Source organism: Schistocerca nitens, chromosome 8 (assembly GCF_023898315.1).
Source record: "Schistocerca nitens isolate TAMUIC-IGC-003100 chromosome 8, iqSchNite1.1, whole genome shotgun sequence".
Taxonomy (NCBI): Eukaryota; Metazoa; Arthropoda; class Insecta; order Orthoptera; family Acrididae; genus Schistocerca; species Schistocerca nitens.
Window position 1 is genome coordinate 528,815,819 of NC_064621.1, and position 25,075 is coordinate 528,840,893.

At 42.2% G+C, this 25,075-nt stretch overlaps 1 protein-coding gene across 3 annotated transcripts in view; it reads right to left on the bottom strand.

Moving 5' to 3' along the window:
• Positions 1 to 3,012: 3,012 nt before the first annotated feature.
• Positions 3,013 to 25,075, bottom strand: part of LOC126198671 (glycosylated lysosomal membrane protein-like) — a 65,359-nt gene continuing 43,296 nt past the window's right edge. For all 3 annotated transcript variants that reach the window (XM_049935162.1, XM_049935161.1, XM_049935160.1), the window contains exon 7: positions 3,013 to 3,272. In XM_049935162.1, the coding sequence (XP_049791119.1) occupies positions 3,101 to 3,272 (172 nt within the window). In that variant the 3' untranslated portion in view covers positions 3,013 to 3,100. The remainder of the gene's footprint in view (positions 3,273 to 25,075) is intronic.

Sequence of the window (25,075 nt, forward strand, 5' to 3'; positions counted from 1 at the left end):
AACAATGTATCTAGCAGCTCATTTCTGGCAGCTGCAATATTGTTGGTCTTCATGAAGACCGAGGGTTTTAGCACTTCATACCAATGGCGGGAGGTACCCTGGTAGATTGTAAGTGGTTTAGAGAAATGGGAATAGAGCGATCTGTGACAAGCCTCTGTGTGTGAAGATTGGGTTGCGGCTCTGTGACCATGTTTCAGTTAGTGTACTGAAAGTAATACTCAGCTTTCATGGGAAGTAGCTAAATTTCATAATGCTAACTTTTACGAACTGAACTGGTTCATGTGGCTACACAAAGTATGTTTCTTGAGCAGAGTGCGACTGTTGGGACCAATAATCCTGCTGTAAAGAGCTGGAAAACAACAGAAAGTTTTGTTACAAACCTGTGTTCTACCTCATATTATAACAAATTTATTTCCCTATAAAAATAGGAAGCAAAATATAGATTCGTAACACACACACAAATGTGATGATAGCAACATGTGTTTCTGAAACTTCCTGGCAGACTGAAACTGTGTGCCGGACCGAGACTCGAACTCGGGACCTTTGCCTTTCGCGGGCAAGTGCTCTACCACAGCACTTCTTTCAGGAGTGCTAGTTCTGCTAGGTTCACAGGAGAGCTTCTGTAAAGTCTGGAAGGTAGGAGACGAGTTACTGGCAGAAGTAAAGCTGTGGGGACAGGGCTTGAGTCGTGCTTGGGTAGCTCAGTTGGTAGAGCACTTGCCCACGAAAGACAAAGGTTCCGAGTTCGAGACTCGATCCAGCACACAGTTTTAATCTACCAGGAAGTTTCATATCAGCGCACACTCCGCTGCAGAGTGAAATTATCATTCTGGAAACATGTGTTTCTGATGCACCTCCTTCACTCATTCGATTTCTGTATATACTTTGAAGCTGCCAAGGGGATGGGATCCACGCACTATACATGGATGTGAATGTGACTGCTGAATGTAGGTTTATCAGTTGTTTATCTCTGACACTGGCATTTAAAAAGTTTTACCTTTTTATTGGAGACACCTGTTTATTATTCCCACAAATTTCAAAACCTTCATAAATTTTATGACTGTCACTATCAGCGTGCCAATAACTGAAATTATCATCTTGTTTTGTGCTATCATTTACATTTGAAGGTACTTTCTGATGAAATGTATCACTGAATGTTTATCAGAGAGTGTTACATTTATTCCTAATATAGGTTTTAATTTGCAGTTATTCTCCAACAGATATCAAGTGGTGAAACTGCCATTATTTTTACTCCTCAAAGCCTCTATTATGTATTACAAAAACCTACAGCATGAAGGCCTCCAAAATGTTTTTTTAAGTAATCATTAGAAGTAGGTGATGACAATAAAAAGAACAGGAATGAACGCAACAAGTCTTTACATCAAGTATCAAGATGAACAAAAAAAGGGTACAACAATATACTTACAAGGATATCTCTAAAGTACGTCTATTTCCAACAATTAAAGCATGTAGCTTATTTGATCTGCATTAAACATATATTTCTCTGAGTATTTTACACAGCTAGTAGTTAGAGCATTTTGAAAACAATGACTTTGGCGTGCAAATAAATATGAGATGAACATTACTTTATCCTGCCTCTAAGAAATGGCAAATGACAATTTTCTCTACCCTATTCCCTTCAATTAATTACTGTTTCTTGAATAATACAAGAAACATTTCTGGGCTACATAATTCACAGAGGAGGTTCAATAATTACAACTCCGTCTTTGCATCAACTTATGAATTAAGCTGCCACATCAAAAGCTTTTTTTATGAAGGCACCAGTAATTAAATGAATATGCAAATTTTTTAACACCAATATTATATTACACAGTTTTAAAAACTCTCACTATCTGCGACTTTGTATAAATTAGATATAATAAATAGATTACAACTTCACATTAAACTTATATTATCTTCAGCAAGTTCATGAAAATTTGTTTGCAGTAACTTTCACTATTATCTATTGCACATTTTCCAACAAGCTTAAATGCAAGAGCTGGTGCTGATATGATACTCTGTGAGCAGTATTTAATATTATCATCTCTATTTTTTAAAAAGAAGCTTTGTACAGCATACTGCACATGACAGCACTAACATTCTTTAGCTTATGATCGCTTGAGAATGTTTCTACATGTTTGGGTAAACTGCCTCGACCTTATTTCTGAATTTCAAAACCCTTTTTAATGTCCATCGTAGGCTGTCAAATTCTTCATACTAGATGAAGATTCACTTTAGAAAAATCGAAAAAAATTCACTTTGCAATGTGGGGATTGGGGGACTGCTCAGACTGTTTATAGCTGGCATAACTGGTAGAATCTATTCAGGGATTGGGTGATACCTTGCACTGCTTAGCTGGCACATGCCCATTGCTGCTGATGTAGTCTTTAATGCACAGGATTTTCTAGCTGAGCCTTTAAGAGATTCAGCAACCATGAAGTAATTGTTTCTCTAAGTATCAAAACACGATTTCCGTACTTCTCTTCATGGCGATTCACCAGTACTGCCTGCATAGGTGAATCAGCATGAAAAGAAGTATGGGACTCAGCTTTTGGTATGTGGAGGAACAGCTACTTCGTGGTTGCAAAAACTCAGGTCTGAATATCTTCAAGTATCAGCTATCCAATGGTGTACTGGAATGCCAAGCCACCCCCTACTGCAAACACAAAGCTATGCACTACAGACATCAGCAGCAATGGACATGTGCCAGCTAAGCAGTGCACGCGATTCCTCAATCCCTGCATGGCAAAATGAATGTGTATTTAAATAAAATGCAAGTCTTAAAAATGTAATGTAACACATGGTACACTACCTTTAATCTTGTATAAAGAATCTACCACCTATGATGGATATTAGTATGGTTTTATCATTCAGCTTCTGAAAAAGTATTTCCTTAAGCAAGAGAGCTTACTTCACAGCAATATTATCACAGAAGAATATATTTTGTACGCACGCACACACACACGCACGCACGCACGCACGCACACACACGCAAGTGATGATTGCAAAATATTTAGAGTACAAGAAAAATAGTCTATATTTCATACACAGGCACTTGACATCAAACAGGACTGCATTTGCATTTACAAGTAGCCCAGGGTCAACTAGACAGTAAAAGATCATCCTTGTTTTGTGAGATCTTGCGAATGGACATCACAATACCACTGATTACAACCAAAAGAGCAGGAAGTCCAAGGCCGATACTGATAACAAGAATAACCAATAGTGAGAAATCTTCATTTGGTGGCTTCCCATAGCCAATGGCAAATGTCCTGCAAAGAAATTAAATACATATATACTGACAGCAATTTAATATCACAAAACTGTAAAACTAAAGTTGTTCTTAACCCTAAAATAGGTCTGAACACCAAAGAGCTTTACTAGAAGTGGTCGTATTGTAGACGGTATGCCCTTGTCTTCTATTGATAATTAAAATTAATTACCCAACCAATTAAAGGGGCCCAGAGTATACCAAAAAGAATCATCCAATTTTTAAAAAATCATCACTATTATGTTATTCGAGATATGAGAGTGAATAACATACTGTGGATAGAGCAAACTCTTGAGTTTTAAACGGTTCCTGCTAGGAAGCAGCAGCGTGCACTCACTTCGGTTCTAATAAAAATGGTGTCAGGACAACAGAAAGGCAGTGCGGGTCAGTAATAACTATTTAGCGTGAGTTTCATACTACGTATGGTGTAGGTTGCCCTCCAGCACAGAGCATCAGATCATGGCATGAACCACTCCAAGAAACAGGTTGTTTGTGTAAAGGCAAATCACTTGGCCATCCTCGAGTGTTTGACACAGACGTTGAGGGCATCTACAATAGTTTCACAAGGAGTCTGCAGAAATCCATACGCCATGCAGCTGGACAGTTCAACATGCCCCCAATGTCTATCAGGCATGTGGTGCATCAACGTTTACACGTGAAACCATACAAAATTCAGCTACTGGAAGCTCTTTGCTAAGGTGACAAACAACAACATGTTGAGTTCTGCAGTTTCGTTCTTCACAAGATGGAGGATGACAGTTTTCTTTCACGCTTAGTATTTAGTAACCAGGCAACATTCCATTTAAATGGAAAGGTAAACTGTCAATGTGAGAATATGGGGTATGGAACAACCACACTAAGTTTTACAACATGAGAGGTACTCATCAAAATTCAATGGATTTTGTGCAGTTTCGTGGGAAAAGGTGTATGGTCCATTTTTCTTTGGTGAGAACACTGTTATAGGTAGCACATTATCTCAATATGTTTCAGAACTTTCTTTTTCCACAGGTGGAGACTGATTCAAACAACTTCATTGACCAACAGGATGGGGCATTGCCACACTGGCATCTGGCAGTGCAGCAATTTTTAAATCAAAGGATTACTGAATGATGGATCAGTCGCGCTGGACCAAATGATTCAGTCTTACATTACTGACATCCAAGGTCATCAGACTTGACTTTATGTGTTTATTTCTTGTGGGTGTTTAGGAAAGACGATTTGTGCGCCTCCAGTTCACGTTCATAAAAAAATCTTTGTATATGTTTATTAGTTTCAAAAATATAGATGTGCCAAAACGGATGATACTTTTTGATACACACTGTGCTTCAATATGTACTTAAAAATCATTGAAATTTTTATTTTTCCCAGTAACGAATCAATGACAGAGGTTAAATAATTGAGTAGTTTTGCAACAAAATTTAGGACACAAATGTAATAGGGCCACTATAGTAAGCAGAATTTACACCTTCTACCTCACTTTCAACTACTTTATTAATTACATGCTTCCGGCATTCTGGAGTAACATGGGACAGCAAATTCTGTTAATCAATGGAACACAAAACCAGTCGAAGTTGCAAATATTTTATTTTTCATTCAGTGACTAGTTTTGGGCCGAGACCCATTTTCATCAAGAAAGTCGAAAATGGCATTTCCAAAGATGTAAAAAAAATAAATAAATAAAATTGTGTAATGTACACTTAAAGTGCATACTCTTAACAGAATTATCAGTTATCTAATTTATTAGTGTTCTATAACTTTATTATTGTTTAAACATGTGTATTATATCTGAAGTGCATTCCAGGCCTGTAACACTTAAGTAGCTTCTTCTGCAAGTTTTGCTCAGAAGTAATAAAGTGTATAAAGACTAAACTTTTGACAAAATAACAAGCATGATGGTAATTAAGTTTCCGTATTGCAGACAAAGGAAAGTTGAGACTAAAGCACATGTTGAACAAAAAATGTCAAAATTTAGAAACATAAAACAATATTTCTCAGCAGCCATTCAGTCAAAAAGAGAGTAACATGAAGGTGCTGATGTTTTCATGCACTAAAGAGGAAAACGGTGGACTGACAGCAAGTGAAACAAAGCCAATAACTTCATTTTCCCAAAAAATATTACAGATCAAAGTTTTTACTTTCAGAGCATATTTGCAGACAAGGAAAAAAAAATCCTGGATTTTCCCCGGATTACCCGTTTAAAACTACACTGTTCCCTGGGCAAAAATACACTTTTTCCCATGTCAAAGTAAATTTTTTTCTGTGTTAAGTGACAGTATAATTTCCCTCAGAGCTGTAAAACTCAATCTTTTGAATGGTAAAGGTTTTATACACTAGTGTAGATTCCCAGCAGTTTAGAAAATGAAACCCAGGAAAAAAGAAGTGTTTTGGAAAGATCTTTGACACACAGCAACATTTATGTTACATATTTTTGTACTACAGAAACAGAAATACAAATTCATCCAAATGTAGCATGGCCACTTCTCAAGCCGTGAAATTGAGATTGTGATGTGCTTTTTTTCAGCCAATCATAGTTCATGTTGTGCGCTCTGTCCAGCCAATGACAGCAGATATTCAGAACATATGATATATGATGATGTCAATCAACAGCAGTATCACTTAACTTGTGTGAACATGCAAATAGGGACAGTTAATGGTTCCAGTTAATGTGCCCACAGTATAGTTACAAGAAGTTAAGCTTTCACATATAATATTGGACATCAATTTTTTTTACTTTTTCCCTGAAGGTGTGGGTAGGCAGCATCTCCAGGACACAGCTTAAACTACAAGACCTGAATATTTCTGACGTGCACAATTATAAATTTCACTCTTGTGCATGGAACATTTCATGATTTACCTGGCTCAATACACATTCTATCAACCACTGACTTTTCCACAGCACAAAGTGAACTCTGTGTGAAATTGCTCATGAACTCACCTCACCTTTTTTATGGGTAACTATACTTTTTGCCTTTGTTACTGCATAATTTGTGATGAAAGAATGAAAAGAAAGATGAAAACTAACCTTGAAGTTTGTTGGGTTTTTTTTTTTTTTTTTTTTTTCCCCCCCCCCCCCCCACGAGTGTTACCCTTTATGATATATATCAAACAAATGTGCCAGTAAGATTTTAATTAATGGCATAAACCGCTTGTCGCCTGGGCCCAAATTTTTTTCCAGGTGGTTAGTCCTCCAAGTTTTAAATGAGGGTCAAACATTCCATGATCTGAGAGCTTCATCACAGTCTCACACTTGGATCTTGTGTAAAGGAAATGCACTTTGAAAGTAACACTTCTCAAACCACTATTCGCAATATTTTCACACGACATGTTAAAAATATGAGCAGTTGTGACACCTCATGCTCACTGAAAGCAGGTTTGTTATGAAGTACTGCATAGTCTTCTTCAAAGCCAGAAGCATTTGACACATTTTGCTGTCAACAAATGTTTGTGTGGGTACAGTGTTGTTTTATTGTTGTCAATGGTGTATATTCTTACAACTTAAGTTTTATTTTGGTGTTTTTATCTTGCTTATGTATTATTGCTGGAGTATTATGCATGCTAAAGGTTAGATGAATTTGGATCTTATGGGTGCTCAAGCAAGCTGAAGTAAAATTCTTTGTTGGAGTCTCAGTTCTTACCTAACAAAATTACATAACTGTAACTGAGAACTGAAACATTGAAAAAATTTCTAGAATTCTACAAAATTCACAGGTTTTTCCTATATGAAACAATACCCACATTTCTAAGGGTGTATACAATCTGCTGCTACATAAATATTTTCTTCAGCATCCAATGTTATATGCTCACTCAGTTCAGTTCAGTTCGCTATCTCCTTTCAAATGCATAAACTATTCTGCCATCTTTAATCATTGAAGAGTTATTAAAAAGCTACAGTATTTTGTATAAACTGTACAAAATGTTCCTCTTGATTAATAAACATATCTCAATATTTTATAACACATTCAAACATTCATTTGCTGTACATTTGGATATTTCTTATTTTAAACCTATAATGTAAAAGAAATAAAATTATAATAGACAAAGAACTGAAACAAATATGTACCCTTTTCGCTTTATACTTGTGTTGTCAGAACAAAATATAATGAAGAGTTGCAGAGATGCAGTTGTCTTTCAAGTGTGGCTGTAGTGCTCCAGATGTTTCTGGAATCACTTATCCACTTTGAACATTAAAACTTATCATCCTCTCCACACTCAATGCATGCTTCTTTTGATTTCACATATGAAGCACTCAAAGTTGCCAAATAAACTGAAGAAATGAGTATTTCCAAATTAACCACGTGGGAAAGATATATCTAAAAACAAAGATGCTGTAACTTACCAAACGAAAGTGTTCAGACTGACACCAACCTATCAGAACAACTCCGGAGATGGGAACTTGCCGTTCAATATATCCTCTCTTCCCATTACCCATCAGGCCTCAACCTCCGCTAACTTCAAGTTGCCGCCGCTCGTACATCACTTGTCATTCATTCAACATCTTTGCCTCTGTACTTCTGCGCGTGTGTCGCGAGAGCGAGTGTGTGCATGTCCCTTTTCCCCCTGGGGTGGGTCTTTCCGCTCCCGGGGTTGGGGTGGCTCCTTGCCCTCTCCCTTGAGGCCCACATCCTATCGTCTTTCCCTCTCCTTCCCTCTTTCCTGGTGGGGTGACCTTGGGTTGCGAGGGCTCGAAGTTTGTGTGTGTGTGTGTGTGTGTGTGTGTTTGTTATTGTTTCTATCAACATACCGGCGCTTTCGTTTGATAAGTTACAGAATATTTGTTTTTAGATATATTTTTCCCACGTGGACTGTTTCCCCTATATATATACATAGGAAAACATTCCACGTGGGAGAAATATATCTAAAAACAAAGATGATGTAACTTACCAAACGAAAGCGTTGGTATGTTGATAGACACACAAACAAACACAAACACACACACAAAATTCAGGCTTTCGCAACCAACGGTTGCTTCATCAGGAAAGAGGGAAGATGAAGCAACCGATGGTTGAATTTTGTGTGTGTGTGTTTGTGTGTGTATCAACATACCAATGCTTTTGTTTGGTACGTTACGATGATTTGTTAAAATACAGCAGACCTCTCTACATAAGCATATTTGTCAAATGTCTTAACAAAAGGGAAAATTGTAAACTTGTAATAAAGAAAAAGGTGATAGATCTGAATTTATTTTCAATAAATACTTCGTTCCCAATACTATAAGACATGATTAAAACACACACACACACACACACACACACACACACACACATATATCTAAAAACAAAGATGATGTGACTTACCAAATGAAAGTGCTGGCAGGTCGACAGACACACAAACGAACACAAACATACATACAAAATTCATGCTTTCGCAACAAACTGTTGCCTCATCAGGAAAGAGGGAAGGAGAGGGAAAGACGAAAGGATGTGGGTTTTAAGGGAGAGGGTAAGGAGTCATTCCAATCCCGGGAGCGGAAAGACTTACCTTAGGGGGAAAAAAGGACAGGTATACACTCGCACACACACACACATGTCCATCCACACATATACAGACACAAGCAGACATATTTAAAGTTTGGGCAGAGATGTCAGTCGAGGCGGAAGACTTCCGCCTCGACTGACATCTCTGCCCAAACTTTAAATATGTCTGCTTGTGTCTGTATATGTGTGGATGGACGTGTGTGTGTGCGAGTGTATACCTGTCCTTTTTTCCCCCTAAGGTAAGTCTTTCCGCTCCCGGGATTGGAATGACTCCTTACCCTCTCCCTTAAAACCCACATCCTTTCGTCTTTCCCTCTCCTTCCCTCTTTCCTGATGAGGCAACAGTTTGTTGCGAAAGCATGAATTTTGTATGTATGTTTGTGTTCGTTTGTGTGTCTGTCGACCTGCCAGCACTTTCATTTGGTAAGTCACATCATCTTTGTTTTTAGATATATTTTTCCTACGTGGAATGTTTCCCTCTATTATATATATATATATATATATATATATATATATATATATATATATATATATATACACACACTCCTGAGATTTATTCATGTTTTTCGGAAAAATAAACTAAAAAATTCTTAACTTTTTGTGAATTTCAAAATGATGTTTTGAAAATATGAATAGTCACAGGATGTTAACTGTCTTGAGAAAAGATAAAGTGGAAGGACTGCTAACCGTCAGCTATGAAATTAATGCACGAAATTCTTACGCTGTCAAAATATTTGTACACAAAGATGAAAGAATCTGAAATTTTTTGGTTGTTTAGGAATTATTTTCTCCAAAACCCCCATCCTAAATATGCTAAAAATTTCATGGTACGTTACATGGTCACTGAACTTAGGGAATGTACAATCAGAGTAGACAATGCTCATCTGCAAAAAATGTAAGAATTTTTTTTAGGTAGGCCTAGTTCTCATGGTCAAAAAATTATGGACATTTAAATGTTTAAATTGATCACTGATTTAAAGTAAATGTCATGCAAAACTGGCATTTCTGTATCAAATTAATTACTATAAAACATAAGCGAGTGGGGAAACAATTCATAATTTTGTTCAAAAGCATTTTATAATAAAAATGAGATATATAGAGTATTTATATCCATTTTTCTTTTTATGAAATGATTTGCAAATTATGATTGTTGTTTGTCATGATTTTATTTCTTCATGACTTTCCATGAATTAAAATTCCCTTGAATATAACAATCAACACTGCACTGTTGAAATGAGTTCATTTGTTTTTTCCATCTGCTGCTCATTGAAATTTTATAGCTGAGCTGAATTTGCACATGGACAAGGATGATCCAACAAGAGCAGTACTTGGGAAAAGGAAACGGCACACTGATCTTTTGATGATAGCCATTAGAAAGCATTAGAGCAGGACCATGAGGTGTCAAAGGAGACATATCTTACAGCTCATGAGAGACACTTATCTGTCCTACCCATCAGTGTCATACATACAAGAAAATAAGTGGGTCACTACAATGTCTTCTAATGTATACTGTGGGGTCTCCGCATTTCACACACAGTAACAGGCTGCATTTCATGCAGAACCGTTCCCGCAATGTATGTGCCATTCCAGGGTGCAACTCAGTAGTGACGCAATTGAATTCCTACCACATGCTTCATAGCAGACCACCCTTCTCTTTCAAACTGAATTTCCTTAATGTACTTTTGTTTAGAATTAAGAGTTTCATGTTTGTTTCTTATGTTGATACGGTGTGTACAAATCGTAGCATCTCTTCTAGCATCAACAACTTCATGCTGGAGATAAAATCTTGTTGCAAGATGTTGAGAGAGACCTCCTACCCCAGCATGCATGTGTACCATCATGAATGAGATCATTACTGACAATAGCTTGTGATGTTCAAAGGAAGTGAGCAACACATGCAAATACTGATACATGTGATATGTGCCAGTGGTAACTTCGAATTTCGTCCTGCAAAGCAACAGACCAGTTCTCAGCAAAAGTCGAAATGAAGAACTAAGTGTCAGTATTCTGGGATGTGGCTGATTTTACTTCTGCTATGGCCTGTGTCTGAATCCTCCAGGTATGATGGTGAGCTATTCCTTTCATGACCCAATGCCTAACCTCTGTAACAAACTTCTCTGGCTCTACTGCCTTCTTCACCAACTAACTCCCACAATGCATAGGTTGCATCAGTATCCTGAAGATTTAATGCTTCAATAGTCAGCACTTCAGCACCAGAACACATTGCACACTCCTGCAAACAACATTTATCTTGCGGCTCTTGACGTATACATGAAAGCATCAGGTCCATCCCTGTGTACTACTTTCCTGTGACAATGGCGAAAGAACAGTTTCCAATTAGTGCTGTAAATACATGTGCATACTTCCTTCACTGGCTGGCGTTTTACCAATTTTGATCGTAAGGAGTAGAATTTTGCGACACCTTTTTCATTAGGAGATATGCTTCTCTTATTATGTTTTCATATATCTTTTTACCTTTCTAACTTTTTCACTAACAGAGATAACATCAACCTGGTTAGGACTTTGCCTGTTGCAATCTGTCATCACTTAGGTAACATTCTAGATCAACAGTAAGCGTATCACCTCGCAACAGATGCCCACAGTAAGAATCTGAGCATGCCCAAATACCTTTCTCATTCTTTATTTTACGAGCTGTTGAAATCAAATAATGTGAGAAAGTGGGTATATATTTCTGTATCTGCTGCTTAGAGTAGCTACCTGGTATCTGTGTCAGTAACTATACCTTCTCAGTACATGTGGCTGCTGGGATAGCAGTATTTAGATTTTGAATCAACACATCACATTTCGTGCACATATCACAATATTCTGGGTCTGCACCATGTGCACTTACATTGAACACTTCACAAAGTTTTGAAGATGTTTCTTGCGTAAAACTTGTTTCAATTTCTTTCATTTTTCTTTTTAGGCTGCATCCTGTTTTCTTCTTGTGCTTCTTACTTTTCCTGGACGTTGAAGTGGGGATATAGTAGGGGCTACTTCACACCCAGGAATATGAGCATCTGCACTGTCTTCCTCAGTTTCACATTCAGGTGAGTTGTCACTACATTTTTTTCTTGTAGTGAGTGTAGCAACTCCTGCACAATGGATGTGATGCTAATACTGTTACTTGAGGACCAAGATATTTCTGCAAAAGCTCTGAGGGATTTCCAACAACTGAAGTGTTTTCCACTTTTCTTAAACACCACCTCTTTGACTACATTATTGTATCTAACAAAAAGTTCAAACCAAACACAAAACTCTATGCAGAATGGTTTATGTGCAAGTTCACACTTGTTTATAACAAACAGATGAGTGTTGGAAACAGTGTTGCCAACATTCATTTTTACACTAGAAATTCAGTGATGTGAAACATGCAGAATGTTCAAAAATTGTTAACACTTTGCAAAGAAAAATATTGCCCACTGTGTTCACACTGACTACTAATATATTAACTAAACAACGTTTCGTTTACTTCTCAAAACATTTTGGATGGGGTTTTTTGAGTAAATAATTCGTAAAAAGTCATAAAATGCATGCAATTTTTTACATTTTTAGTAATAAATATTTACATAATACCGAGATCTAGAGCAGAGAAGATACTGTTTATAATTACATCAGTAGTATCTGTTAATATGACAGAAAAAGACAGCATTCTGTGACTTTCAAAACAGGAAAGAAAGAAAAAAAACCTAGTGGAAAAATTAAATTTCATATTTCTGGCTTAAACTGTAAGTTAAAGGAAGCCCATAAGTGTGCGGGTGTCAACTAAATTTCAACACACTGAAAAAGGGGCTTTAACACAGAACATCTGCCAGGTCCCCAGTACTTTTGGTTTATTGGGTGTATTTCTTTTGTTCTCTACTGTTTACATTTTTCAAAGGGCTGTACCATTTACAAAAATTAAGATGAGATGAAAATACTTTACTTCTTATCACTTATGATATAGGGATGCAACGCATATTTTTTCCAGAGAAATTTGGACCACGAGTTGACATGACATGTATGATTTGACATTAAATCACCCTCAAATATAATTTTATGAACACATTACCAGCCAATATTAAATAGACAATTAAGAAAGACTTTTCCATACGGCAAAAAAAAAAAGCAATGAATTTTTAAACTTCAAATCAGGATCTACTAAATTTATACTTCTTGTTGTTGTGGTCTACAGTCTTGGGACTGGTTTGATGCAGCTCTCCATGCTACTCTATCCTGTGCAAGCTTCATCTCCCAGTACCTACTGCAGCCTACATCCTTCTGAATCTGCTTAGTGTATTCATCTCTTGGTCTCCCTCTACGATTTTTTCCCTCCACGCTGCCCTCCAGTGCTAAATTGGTGATCCCTTGATGCCTCAGAACATGTCCCACCAACCGATCCCCCCCTTCTAGTCAAGTTGTGCCACAAACTCCTCTTCTCACCAATTCTATTCAATACCTCCTCATTAGTTAAGTGATCCACCCATCTAATCTTCAGCATTCTTCTGTAGCACCACATTTCAAAAGCTTCTATTCTCTTAATGTCTAAACTATTTATCGTCCACGTTTCACTTCCATACATGACCACACTCCGTACAAAATACTTTCAGAAACGACTTCCTGATGCTTAAATCAATACTCTATGTTAACAAATTTCTTTTCTTCAGAAATGCTTTCTTTACCATTGCCAGTCTACATTTTATATCCTCTCTACTTCGAAAATCATCAGTTATTTTGCTCCCCAAATAGCAAAACTCCTTTACTACTTTAAGTGACTATTTCCTAATCTAATTCCCTCAGCATCACCCGAGTTAACTCGACTACATTCCATTATCCTCGTTTTGCTTTTGTTGATGTTCGTCTTATATCCTCCTTTGAAGACACTGTCCATTCCGTTCAACTGCTCTTCCAAGTCCTTTGCTGTCTCTGACAGAATTACAATGTCATCGGCGAACCTCAAAGTTTTTATTTCTTCTTCATGGATTTTAATACCTACTCCAAACTTTTCTTTTGTTTCCTTTACTGCTTGCTCAATATACAGATTGAATAGCATCGGGGAGAGGCTACAACCCTGTCTCACTCCCTTCTCAACAACTGCTTCCCTTTCATGTCCCTCGACTCTTAACAACCATCTGGTTTCTGTACAAATTGTAAATAGCCTTTCGCTCCCTGTGTTTTACCCCTGCCACCTTCAGAATTTGAAAGAGTATTCCAGTCAACATTGTCAAAAGCTTTCTCTAAGTCTACAAATGCTAGAAACGTAGGTTTGCCTTTCCTTAATCTATTTTTTAAGGTAAGTCGTAGGGTCAGTATTGCCTCACATGTTCCAACATTTCTACGGAATCCAAACAGATCTTCCCCGAGGTCGGCTTCTACCAGTTTTTCCATTTGTGTGTAAGGAATTCGCGTTAGTATTTTGCAGTTGTGACTTTTTAAACTGATAGTTCGATAATTTTCACATCTGTCAAAACCTGCTTTCTTTGGGATTGGAATTATTATATTCTTCTTGAAGTCTAAGGGAATTTCACCTGTCTCATACATCTTTCTCACCAAATGGTAGAGTTTTGTCGGGACTGGCTTTCCCAAGGCTGTCAGTAGTTCTAATGGAATGTTATCTACTCGCGAGACCTTGTTTCGACTTAGGTCTTTCAGTGCTCTCTCAAACTCTTCACGCAGGATCGTATCTCCCATTTCATCTTCATCTACATCCTCTTCTATTTCCATAATATTGTCCTCAAGTACATCGCCCTTGTATAGACCCTCTATATACTCCCTCCACCTTTCTGCTTTCCCTTCTTTGCTTAGAACTGGGTTTCCATCTGAGCTCTTGATATTCATACAAGTGGCTCTCTTTCCTCCAAAGGTCTCTTTAATTTTCCTGTAGGCAGTATCTATCTTACTCCTAGTGAGACAAGCCTCTACATCCTTACATTTGTCCTCTAGCCATCCCTGCTTAGCCATTTTGCACTTCCTGTTGATCTCATTTTTGAGACATTTGTTTTCCTTTTGCCTGCTTCATTTACAGCATTTTTGTATTTTCTCCTTTCATCAATTAAATTCAGTATCTCTTCTGTTACCCAAGGATTTCTACTAGCCCTCGTCTTTTTACCTACTTGATCCTCTGCTGCCTTCACTACTTCATCCCTCAAAGCTACCCATTCTTCTTCTACTGTATTTCTTTCCCCAATTCCCTTATGCTCTCCCTGAAACTCTGTACAATCTCTGGTTTAATCAGTTTATCCAGGTCCCATCTCCTAAAATTCCCACCTTTTTGCAGTTTCTTCAGTTTCAATCTACAGTTCATAACCAATAGATTGTGGTCAGAGTCCACATCTGCCCCTGGAAATGTGTTACAATTTAAAACCTGGTTCCTAAATCTCTGTCTTACCATTATATAATCTATCTGAAACCTTTTAGTATCTCCGGGGTTCTTCCATGTATACAACATTCTTTCATGATTCTTGAACCAAGTGTTAGCTATGATTAAGTTATGCTCTGTGCAAAATTCTACCAGGTGGCTTCCTCTTTCATTTCTCAGCCCTAATCCATATTCACCTACTACGTTTCCCTCTCTTCCTTTTCCTACTGTTGAATTCCAGTCACCCATGACCATTAAATTTTCGTCTCCCTTCACTGCCTGAATAATTTCTTTTATCTCATCATACATTTCATCAATTTCTTCATCATCTGCAGAGCTAGTTGGCATATAAACTTTTACTACTGTAGTAGGTCTGGGCTTCGTGTCTATCTTGGCCACAACAATGCGTTCACTGTGCTGTTTGTAGTAGTTTACCCGCACACCTATTTATTTATTCATTATTAAACCTACACCTGCATTACCCCTATTTGATTTTGTATTTATAACCCTGTATTCACCTGACCAGAAGTCTTGTTCCTCCTGCCACTGAACTTCACTAATTCCCACTATATCTACCTTTAACCTATCCATTTCCATTTTTAAATTTTCTAACCTACCCGCCAGATTAAGGGATCTGACATTCCACGCTCCGATCCGCAGAACGCCAGTTTTCTTTCTCCTGATAACGACGTCCTTTTGAGTAGTCCCCACCCGGAGATCCAAATGGAGGACTATTTTATCTCCAGAATATTTTATCAGAGAGGATGGCATCATTTAATCATACAGTAAAGCTGCATGCCCTCAGGAAAAATTACGGCTGTGGTTTCCCCTTGCGTTCAGCCGTTCGCAGTACCACAACAGCAAGGCCATTTTGGTTAGCGTTACAGGGCCAGATCAGTCAATCATCCAGACTGTTGCCCCTGCAAGTACTGATGGTTGGTTTGTGGGATTAAAGGGACCAGACTGCAATGGTCATCGGTCCCTTGATCCAAAACTTAAAAACACACACACACAGAGGAAAAAGGCGGATAAGAGAGACTACAGACAACACAGGACAAGAAAAACTCAGACAAAGAACAGACATAACAAATTAAAATCACACGGAGTGTGGCGGTTGGCCGACCATAGAGAAAAAAAAGGGAAAAGCCAACCACCAAGAGACACATTAAAAACTCAGTCGAAAACCGTAGGCCAAAGGCCAGAATCAACACAAAAGAACAGAACAAACACTCAGATTAAACGATAAAAACCCCCTGCCCGAATAAAACGTAAAACTAAACCAGGCATAGCAGGGTCATCAGTTAAAAGGGCAGGGAGCGTATCAGGCAGCACAAATGTCTGCCTGACCACAGCTAAAAGGGGGCAGGCCAACAAAATGTGGGCCACTGTCAAAACCGCCCCGCAGCGACATAGAGGAGGGTCCTCCCGGCGCAGTAAATAACTGTGTGTCAGCCGGGAGTGGCCAACGCGGAGCCGACAAAGGACGACTGAGTCCCTGCGGTTGGCTCGCATGGATGACCGCCACACGGTCGTCGTCTCCTTAATGGCACGCAGTTTATTGGGCGTGATCCTATCGCGCCATTCAGCGTCCCAAAGTGCAAAAACTTTTCGGCGAAGGACTGCCCACAAATCAGTCTCCGGGAGGCCAACATCCAGAGATGGTTTACTCGTGGCCTCTTTCGCCAGGCGGTCACCATGTTCATTGCCCGGGATATCGACATGACCGGGGGTCCACACAAAGACCACAGAGCGGCCGCAACAGGCAAGAGTATGCAGGGACTCTTGGATAGCCATCACCAGACGAGAACGAGGGAAACACTGGTCGAGAGCTCGTAAACCGCTCAGGGAATCGCTACAGATAAATAAGGACTCACCTGAGCAGGAGCGGATATACTCTAGGGCACGAAAGATGGCGACCAGCTCAGCAGTGTAAACGCTGCAGCCATCCTGCAAGGAACGTTGTTCGGAATGGTCCCCTAGAGTGAGCGCATACCCGACACGACCAGCAACCATCGAACCGTCAGTGTAAACAATGCCAGAGCCCTGATACGTGGCCAGGATGGAATAAAAGCGGCGGCGGAAGGCCTCTGGAGGGACTGAGTCCTTCGGGCCCTGTGCCACGTCGAGCCGAAGGCGAGGGCGAGGAACACACCATGGGGGTGTACGCGAAGTGGCCCGGAAAGGAGGTGGAACAGCAAAAACCCTAAGCCCGGAGAGAAGCTCTTTGACGCGGACCGCGATTGTACAACCAGACCGGGGCCGACGTTCTGGCAGATGGACGACTGATCGCGGAACAAGAGACGATAGTTTGGATGCCCGGGCAAGCTTAAAACATGGGCAGCATAAGCGGCCAGCAAACGTTGGCGCCGTAACCGCTGGGGAGGGACACCTGCCTCCACTAGTATGCTGTCCACAGGGCTGGTGCGGAAGGCACCAGTGGCAAGTCGCATCCCACTGTGTAGTATTGGGTCCAGCACCCGCAATGCAGATGGGGAAGCGGAGCCATAAGCCAGGCTCCCATAATCCAGACGGGACTGGATTAATGCCTGGTAGAGCTGTAACAGGGTAGATCGGTCAGCGCCCCAGCTGGTGTGGCTCAAGCATCGCAGAGCATTTAGATGCCACCAACACGCCTGTTTAAGCTGCCAAATATGAGGCAGCCAAGTCAACCGGGAATCAAAAAGGACACCCAAAAACCGGTGGGTCTCCACCACAGCAAGAAGTTCGCCGTCAAGATAAAGCTGCGGCTCCGGGTGGACAGTGCGTCGCCGGCAGAAATGCATAACGCGGGTCTTGGCAGCCGAAAACTGAAACCCATGCACTACAGCCCAAGACTGCGCCTTACGGATAGCGCCCTGTAGCTGACGTTCAACAGCTGCAATGCCAATAGAGCTATAGTAAAGGCAGAAGTCGTCAGCATACAGGGAAGCGAAGACAGAATTTCCCACCGCTGCAGCGAGCCCGTTTATGACAATTAAAAACAGGCAGACACTGACGACAGATCCCTGAGGTAGCCCGTTCTCCTGGACTCGGGAGGAACTATGGGAGGCCGCAACTTGCACACGGGAGGTACGATACGACAGAAAATTTCTGATAAAGATCGGCAGAGGGCCCCGAAGACCCCATCCATGAAGTGTAGAAAGGACGTGATGACGCCATGTCGTATCGTACGCCTTCCGGATGTCGAAAAAGACAGCGACCAGGTGCTGACGGCGGGCAAAGGCAGTACGGATGGCCGACTCCAGGCTCACCAGATTGTCGGCGGCGGAGCGGCCTTTACAGAACCCACCCTGAGATGGAGCCAGAAGGCCCCTTGACTCAAGTACCCAGTTCAACCGCCGGCTCACCATCCGTTCAAGCAACTTGCAAAGAACGTTGGTGAGGCTAATGGGACGGTAGCTGTCTACCTCCAAAGGGTTCTTCCCAGGTTTCAGAATAGGGATAACAATACTTGCCCGCCATTGCGACGGAAACTCACCCTCGACCCAAATGCGGTTGTAAAGGTCGAGGAGCCGTCGCTGGCAGTCCACTGAAAGGTGTTTCAGCATCTGACAGTGGATGCGATCTGGCCCAGGAGTGGTATCAGGGCAAGCGGCAAGCGCACTGTGAAATTCCCACTCACTGAATGGAGCATTGTAGGATTCAGAAAGGTGGGCGTGAAAAGAAAGGCTCCGACGGTCCATCCGCTCTTTAATGGGGCGGATGGCCAGTGGGTAATTGGAAGAAGCGGAACTCAGAGCAAAATGCTCTGCCAAGCTGTTGGCAATTTTGTCGGAGTCTGTACAAACTGCTCCATTCAGTGAGAGCGCAGGGACGCTGACAGGGGTCCGATAGCAATAGAGGCGTCGGATCTTGGCCCAGACCTGCGATGGAGAGACATGGAGGCCAATGGTGGACACATACCGCTTCCAGCACTCCTGCTTGCTTTAGCGGATAAGGCAGCGGGCTCGCGCACGCAGCTGTTTGAAGGCGATAAGGTTTTCAATGGAGGGATGTCGCTTGTGACGCTGGAGCGACCGCCGGCGATCTTTAATCGCGTCAGCGATCTCAGGTGACCAACAAGGCACAGTCCTCCTCCGAGGGGACCCAGAAGAACGGGGAATGGCAGATTCGGCGGCAGTAACGATGTCGGTGGTGACCGATTGAACCACCGCATCAATGTCATCACTAGAGAGAGGCTCAATAGTAGCAGTGGAGGAAAACAAGTCCCAGTCAGCCTTATTCATGGCCCACCTGCAAGGCCGCCCAGAAGACTGACGCTGTGGCAGTGACAGAAAGATCGGAAAGTGGTCACTACCACACAGGTCGTCATGCACACTCCAGTCAACAGACGGTAAGAGGCTAGGGCTGCAAATCGAAAGGTCGATGGCGGAGTACATGCCATGCGCCACGCTGAAGTGTGTGAAGGAACCATCATTTAAAAGTGAAAGATCGAACTTGCCAATAAATGCTCAATGGTGGCACCTCGACCTGTCGCCACCGACCCACCCCACAGAGGGTTATGGGCGTTGAAGTCGCCCAGTAACAGGAAAGGGGGTGGCAATTGGGCTATCAGCGCAGCCAGGACATGCTGCGCAACATCATCATCCGGTGGAAGGTAAAGACTGCAGACGGTAACAGCCTTCGGCGTCCACACCCTAACAGCGACAGCCTCTAAATGTGTTTGTACAGGGACAGACTCGCTGTGTAGAGAGTTAAGGACATACATGCAGACGCCACCAGACACCCTTTCATAAGCTGCCCAGTTCTTATAATAACCCCGATAGCCACGGAGGGCGTGGGTTCGCATTGCTGGAAACCAAGTTTCCTGAATAGCAATGCAGAAGAAAGGGTGAAGGCTGATAAGTTGTCGGAGCTCAGCTAGATGGTGGAAAAAACCGCCGCAGTTCCACTGGAGTATGAAATTGTCCATGGCTGAGAAGGCGTGAAGGGACTAGGAAGGGAAATTACGCCGCTTGTTCACTCGCTGCCACCGATTCAGAACCCGTACCAGTGACATCCATGGTGTCTGAGGGACTGGCGAGATCCAGGTCTTCAACAGACGCCAGAATCTCGACCTCATCCTCAGACGCAGAGCTCGAAGGGTGCGGTGGGGTCGGTGCCACTGCAAGTTTGTTGGCCTTAGAGGTCTTTCTCTTGGACTTGTCTCGCTGAACCTTGGGTTTCACCGGCTGGGAAGGCTTCACCAATTCAGTCTCCGGGACGGAGGAGGATCGTGAAGCCCTACGCCCGGCCGCTGGTGAGGACTTATGCCACTGTCGGCCGTCATCCTTCCCGCTGGTGGAACCCTGGGAAAGGAGGGTCCCAAGGAAACCCTTACGGGCAAGAGTAGCCGAAGAAGTTAGACGCTTCTCCGGATGAGAAGCGGGGATGGACGTCCCCAATGGGTGGGAGGATGTTGCTCCTGAGGTAGGTGGTGCAGGAGCAACCGGTTGGGTAGAGCCCCCCACGGGCAAGGAGGCAGGTGGAGTCGTACTGCTCATCGAGCTGGCTGGAAGTCTCGAAACTGATGGGGCTAGCACAGTTGTTGTAGCAGCTGCGTAAGAAGGTGTCATTCTTACAGGATGGAGTCTGTCATATTTCCTTTTGGCCTCAGTATAGGTCAGCCGGTCCAGGGTCTTCTATTCCATGATTTTGCGCTCTTTCTGAAAGACTTTGCAGTCAGGCGAGCAAGGTGAATGATTCTCTCCGCAGTTGACACAGATGGGAGGCGGGGCACATGGAGTATTGGGATGTAACGTGCGTCCGCAATCTCGACATGTGAGGCTGGAAGTGCAGCGGGAAGACATATGGCCGAACTTCCAGCACTGCATCGGGGGAGGGATATAGGGCTTGACGTCACAACGGTAGACCAACACCTTGACCTTCTCCGGTAATGTATCACCGTCGAAGGCCAAGATGAAGGCACCGGTAGCAACCTGATTGTCCTTCGGACCCCGATGAACGCGCTGGACGAAATGAACACCTCTACGCTCTAAGTTAGCGTGCAGCTCGTCATCAGACTGCAAAAGTAGGTCCCTATGGAAAGTAACACCCTGGACCATATTTTAACTCTTATGTGGTGTAATGGTAACGTTAACATCCCCCAACTTGTCACAAGCAAGTAACCTGCGTGACTGGGCGGAGGATGCCGTTTGTATCAGTACTGACCCAGAGCGCATTTTGGACAAGCCCTCTACCTCCCCAAACTTTTCCTCTAAATACTCGCCGAAGAACTGAGGCTTTGTGGATAGAAAAGACTCCCCATCAGCTCTCGTGCAATAAGAATCGGGGCGAATAACTGTTACTTCCACCCTGAGACTTACGCTCCTCCCACGGCTTGGCCAGCATTAAATTGAGCCCGAGAACGCTTAGAGACTGCTGGCGGCTGGCCGCCAGCGAGAGATGATTTACCATGCTTCATTGCGGGTCATCCGCCCTGATGCCACCTACTCTGACCAAGGACCCTCCCCATGGGCGCCACCCAGCCGCAGCAATAGCCACCTGGCAGGATGGCCATTGCCGGGAGTCCTGATGCCCCAGGGAGACTGGCATCTACTCCTTGGCATACGTGGGGAGTTAACGGTGCAGGCATCAGTAGAGCGATCCCTGTGTTGTCAGGGGGCTACAACCAACAGGGTACATGGCAGCCCCACCACAACGGACTGGCTAACCGTGCTGGATGTTAGGTGACATGTGGTCCATGGTCGCCATCAGTGCAGAAAGTGACACTGCACAGCGCAAGGTGGAAAGTGCACGCAGGAACGTATCCATGCCCAAGAGATGGAGAGTGGGCAGGACTGCAATGCAACGACAAAGAAGCTGGCGAAAGATCTCATCACTAGATGGACACAATGCACTAAGTAAGGCGCCCTTCCCCAATCGGCTCGCTCTTCGGAAAAATTTTGAGAGATGGAGGTCAAACCCAACAGGGGACCATCACATACGGCCAAAAAGTTTGAGACTCCTTATAGTCGCCTCTTACGAAAGGCAGAAATACCGCGGGCCTATTCTAACCCCCGAACCTGCAGGGGGGCCTGCAACTACTGAAAAGGCTGCTGCCCCTCTTCAGTAACCACACGTTTGTCTGGCCTCTCAACAGATACCCCTACATTGTGGTTGCACCTACGGTACGGCTATCTGTATCGTTGAGGCACGCAAGCCTCCCCACCAACGGCAAGGTCCATGGGGGGGGGGGGGGGGGGGGGAATTTATACTTAAGGGTTTAATGAGAATTCTGAATATGTTTTCTATCCCCATTTCACTACATTGACTACTTATTGACAATTTTTTTTCCCAATAGATTATGACCAATTTATCAGCTACTTCAATAATCGACAATGGAAAATCCAGGATGGTAACAGTATTACGGAAAGGAAAGTTGCTACTCACCATACAGTGGAGATGCTGAGTTGCAGATAGGCATAACAAAGAGACTCACTAACAAAGCTTTCAGCTCCTATTTCAATAAGATATATTTGGCATACTTTATGTAGACTGTGGTTCTGATGAATCCCCTTTTTTTTCTTTGGTGTGCAGATATGCATGTGAAGATTAAAATTTCCTTCCTGCTTCCATTCACTTAGGTAAAGCCTATTCTTTGAGACCTTACACGTGCAACCCACAATGATCCACAGATCCTGCTCAGTTGAGGTGGCTTTCCTGGCTCAACGATACAGGTAGTCGTACTGTAGGTGTCACCACAACAGCGGGCTGTGTGTTTTAATTCCAGCTTAACACATTGTTCCTGAAGAGGGGTTGCAGTCTTTTAAACAGGTTTGGAGCAAGTCTCTATGATTGATTGATTGATTTATTTGGCCTTTTACCATTAAGGGGCTCCAGAAAGATTCAAAATCATGAAATGTACAATTTTGCATTTTAAAAATCTACATTTTTCCCTTTGAATTGATATCTTAACAACTATTTTTAAAATATTTTTGCGATTTGTTTTGCATGTCGTACACATGAATCTACATGCTAAACTGTGATAGTTCTACATATACTGCTCATTCAATTGTCATGTGTTTCCATGTTTATTTTCTCTTTTGTAATCCTGAAAATATTTGTAGTGAATTCTGTTCACTGAAGTCTCTGTTTTATTGAAGGATAATCATGGGTAAACGAAGTGACTAGAAATCCTCAGAAGGCTTTTAAGAAAAGCAGAGATGTTGGAAAGCCAAAGGCATGTGTTATTACAGTAAACAATAAAGAAGATAACCAACTGTGTGAACCTAACCCTGCAGGTTCACCTGCCCACTGCAATGAAAGTGAGTAAGAAAGTACACTAGACTCACTAATCCGGCCATTCCTTGCACATATTGGTGACAGATTGTCGAGAGCGTCAAAATTTAGTGTAAAGTAGGTGTAACACTTCATTAAATCCAAAGAGACATTCATTTTCATAGAAAATGAAGTTTTGGGGCATATACTTTTACAGTAGTAACCCTATGAGACATGTCTCATTTTTAGTTGTCACATTGATGATACGCAACGGCTGTATGCTTTATCACACAAATTTACAAGCATTAAATAGGTACTGTATGTTGCATAATGCACTCCACCTAGATGTCTGCAGCTTCAGCACCAGCAGTGTGATTTATCTTCACATTATTTCCCGCTATGTCTTCATCACTTTCATCATAAATTTTCTGCGCGCTTTTGATTATCTTTTAGTCTTTTAAAGTTTGGTCATAAATAGTTGCTCCTCCAACATTTTACTCAGCTGCAATGACTTTCTATGAAGCAGCTCTGTTCACCTTATCTCTAATTTCAAGTTTCTATTTGATGTCTAACATAAGGTGCTTCCTTTTGGAAGCCTTGATACTGAACAGTAAAAAAGTGATCATTTAAAACACATATAACTTTATTTAGCATTGTATTTAACTAACAACTTTTTTTTGTGGTTTTAGGGCGCACAACTACAGTGGTCATTAGCGCCCAGACTAAGTTATGAATGCACTGTGAGGCACAAGGTTAAAACAGCAACTAAAAAGGACAACACTATAAAAGGCACATTAACAGGCAAGGGATTAAAAGAAAACAGCATAACCAAATGCCCTTAGACAGGTTTGTCAAGTGGATAAAACGAAGAACGCAAGCAGCTGCTCCTGGGTCATCCACTAAAATGGCATCCAGAGCACATGGCAGGCCAAGACCAATGCGCAGTGTATTAAAATTCAGACAGGATGTTAAAATGGGCATACCATCAGCAATTGCCCACATGGACAGCACCTACGAAATCCACATTGTACATTGGTAAGTAGGCGTCGAGATTCGAGCAGCCAAACCAAACCTTACCTTACAGACACAGCTGGTAAGGGAAATGGGTTGATAACTGGAAGGCAAGTGCTTGTCCTTCCCCGGCTTAGGAATCGGGACAACAATACATTCGCGCCAGCATGTGGGAACATGACCCTCAACCAGATGTGATTATAATTATGAAGAATAAAACCTTTACCTGCAGGAGAAAGGTTCTTCAGCATCTGAATATGAATAGGATCAGGCCCCGGAGCGGAGGACCGTGACCGGACAAGTGCATTTTAGAGTTCCCGCATGGTGAATGCGGCATTATAACTTTCATGATTCGAGGAGCGGAAGTTAGGTGGCCTTGCCTCCTCTGCCTGTTTTTGGGGGAGGAAGGCAGGGTGGTAATGAGCGGAGCTCAAAACCTCTGCGAAAAATCAGCCAAAGGCATTGGAAACATCCTCAGGGGCCACAAGGACGTCATTCATGACAGTCAAGCCAGAAACTGGTGAGTGCACCTTAGTGCCAGATAGCCGGCGCAAGCTACCCCAGACAACAGAAGAAGGAGTAAAACTGTTGAAGGTGCTTGTGAAAGCAGCCCAGCTGGCTTTCTTGCTTTCTTTAATAATATGGCGACACTGCGCATGTAATCGTTTATAATTAATACAATTCGCCATCGTAGGGTGGCGTTTAAAGGAGCATAAAGCATGTCGATGAGCACGTAAAGCGTCTCTACATGCTGCGGTCCACCAGTGGACCGGTACGCGACGT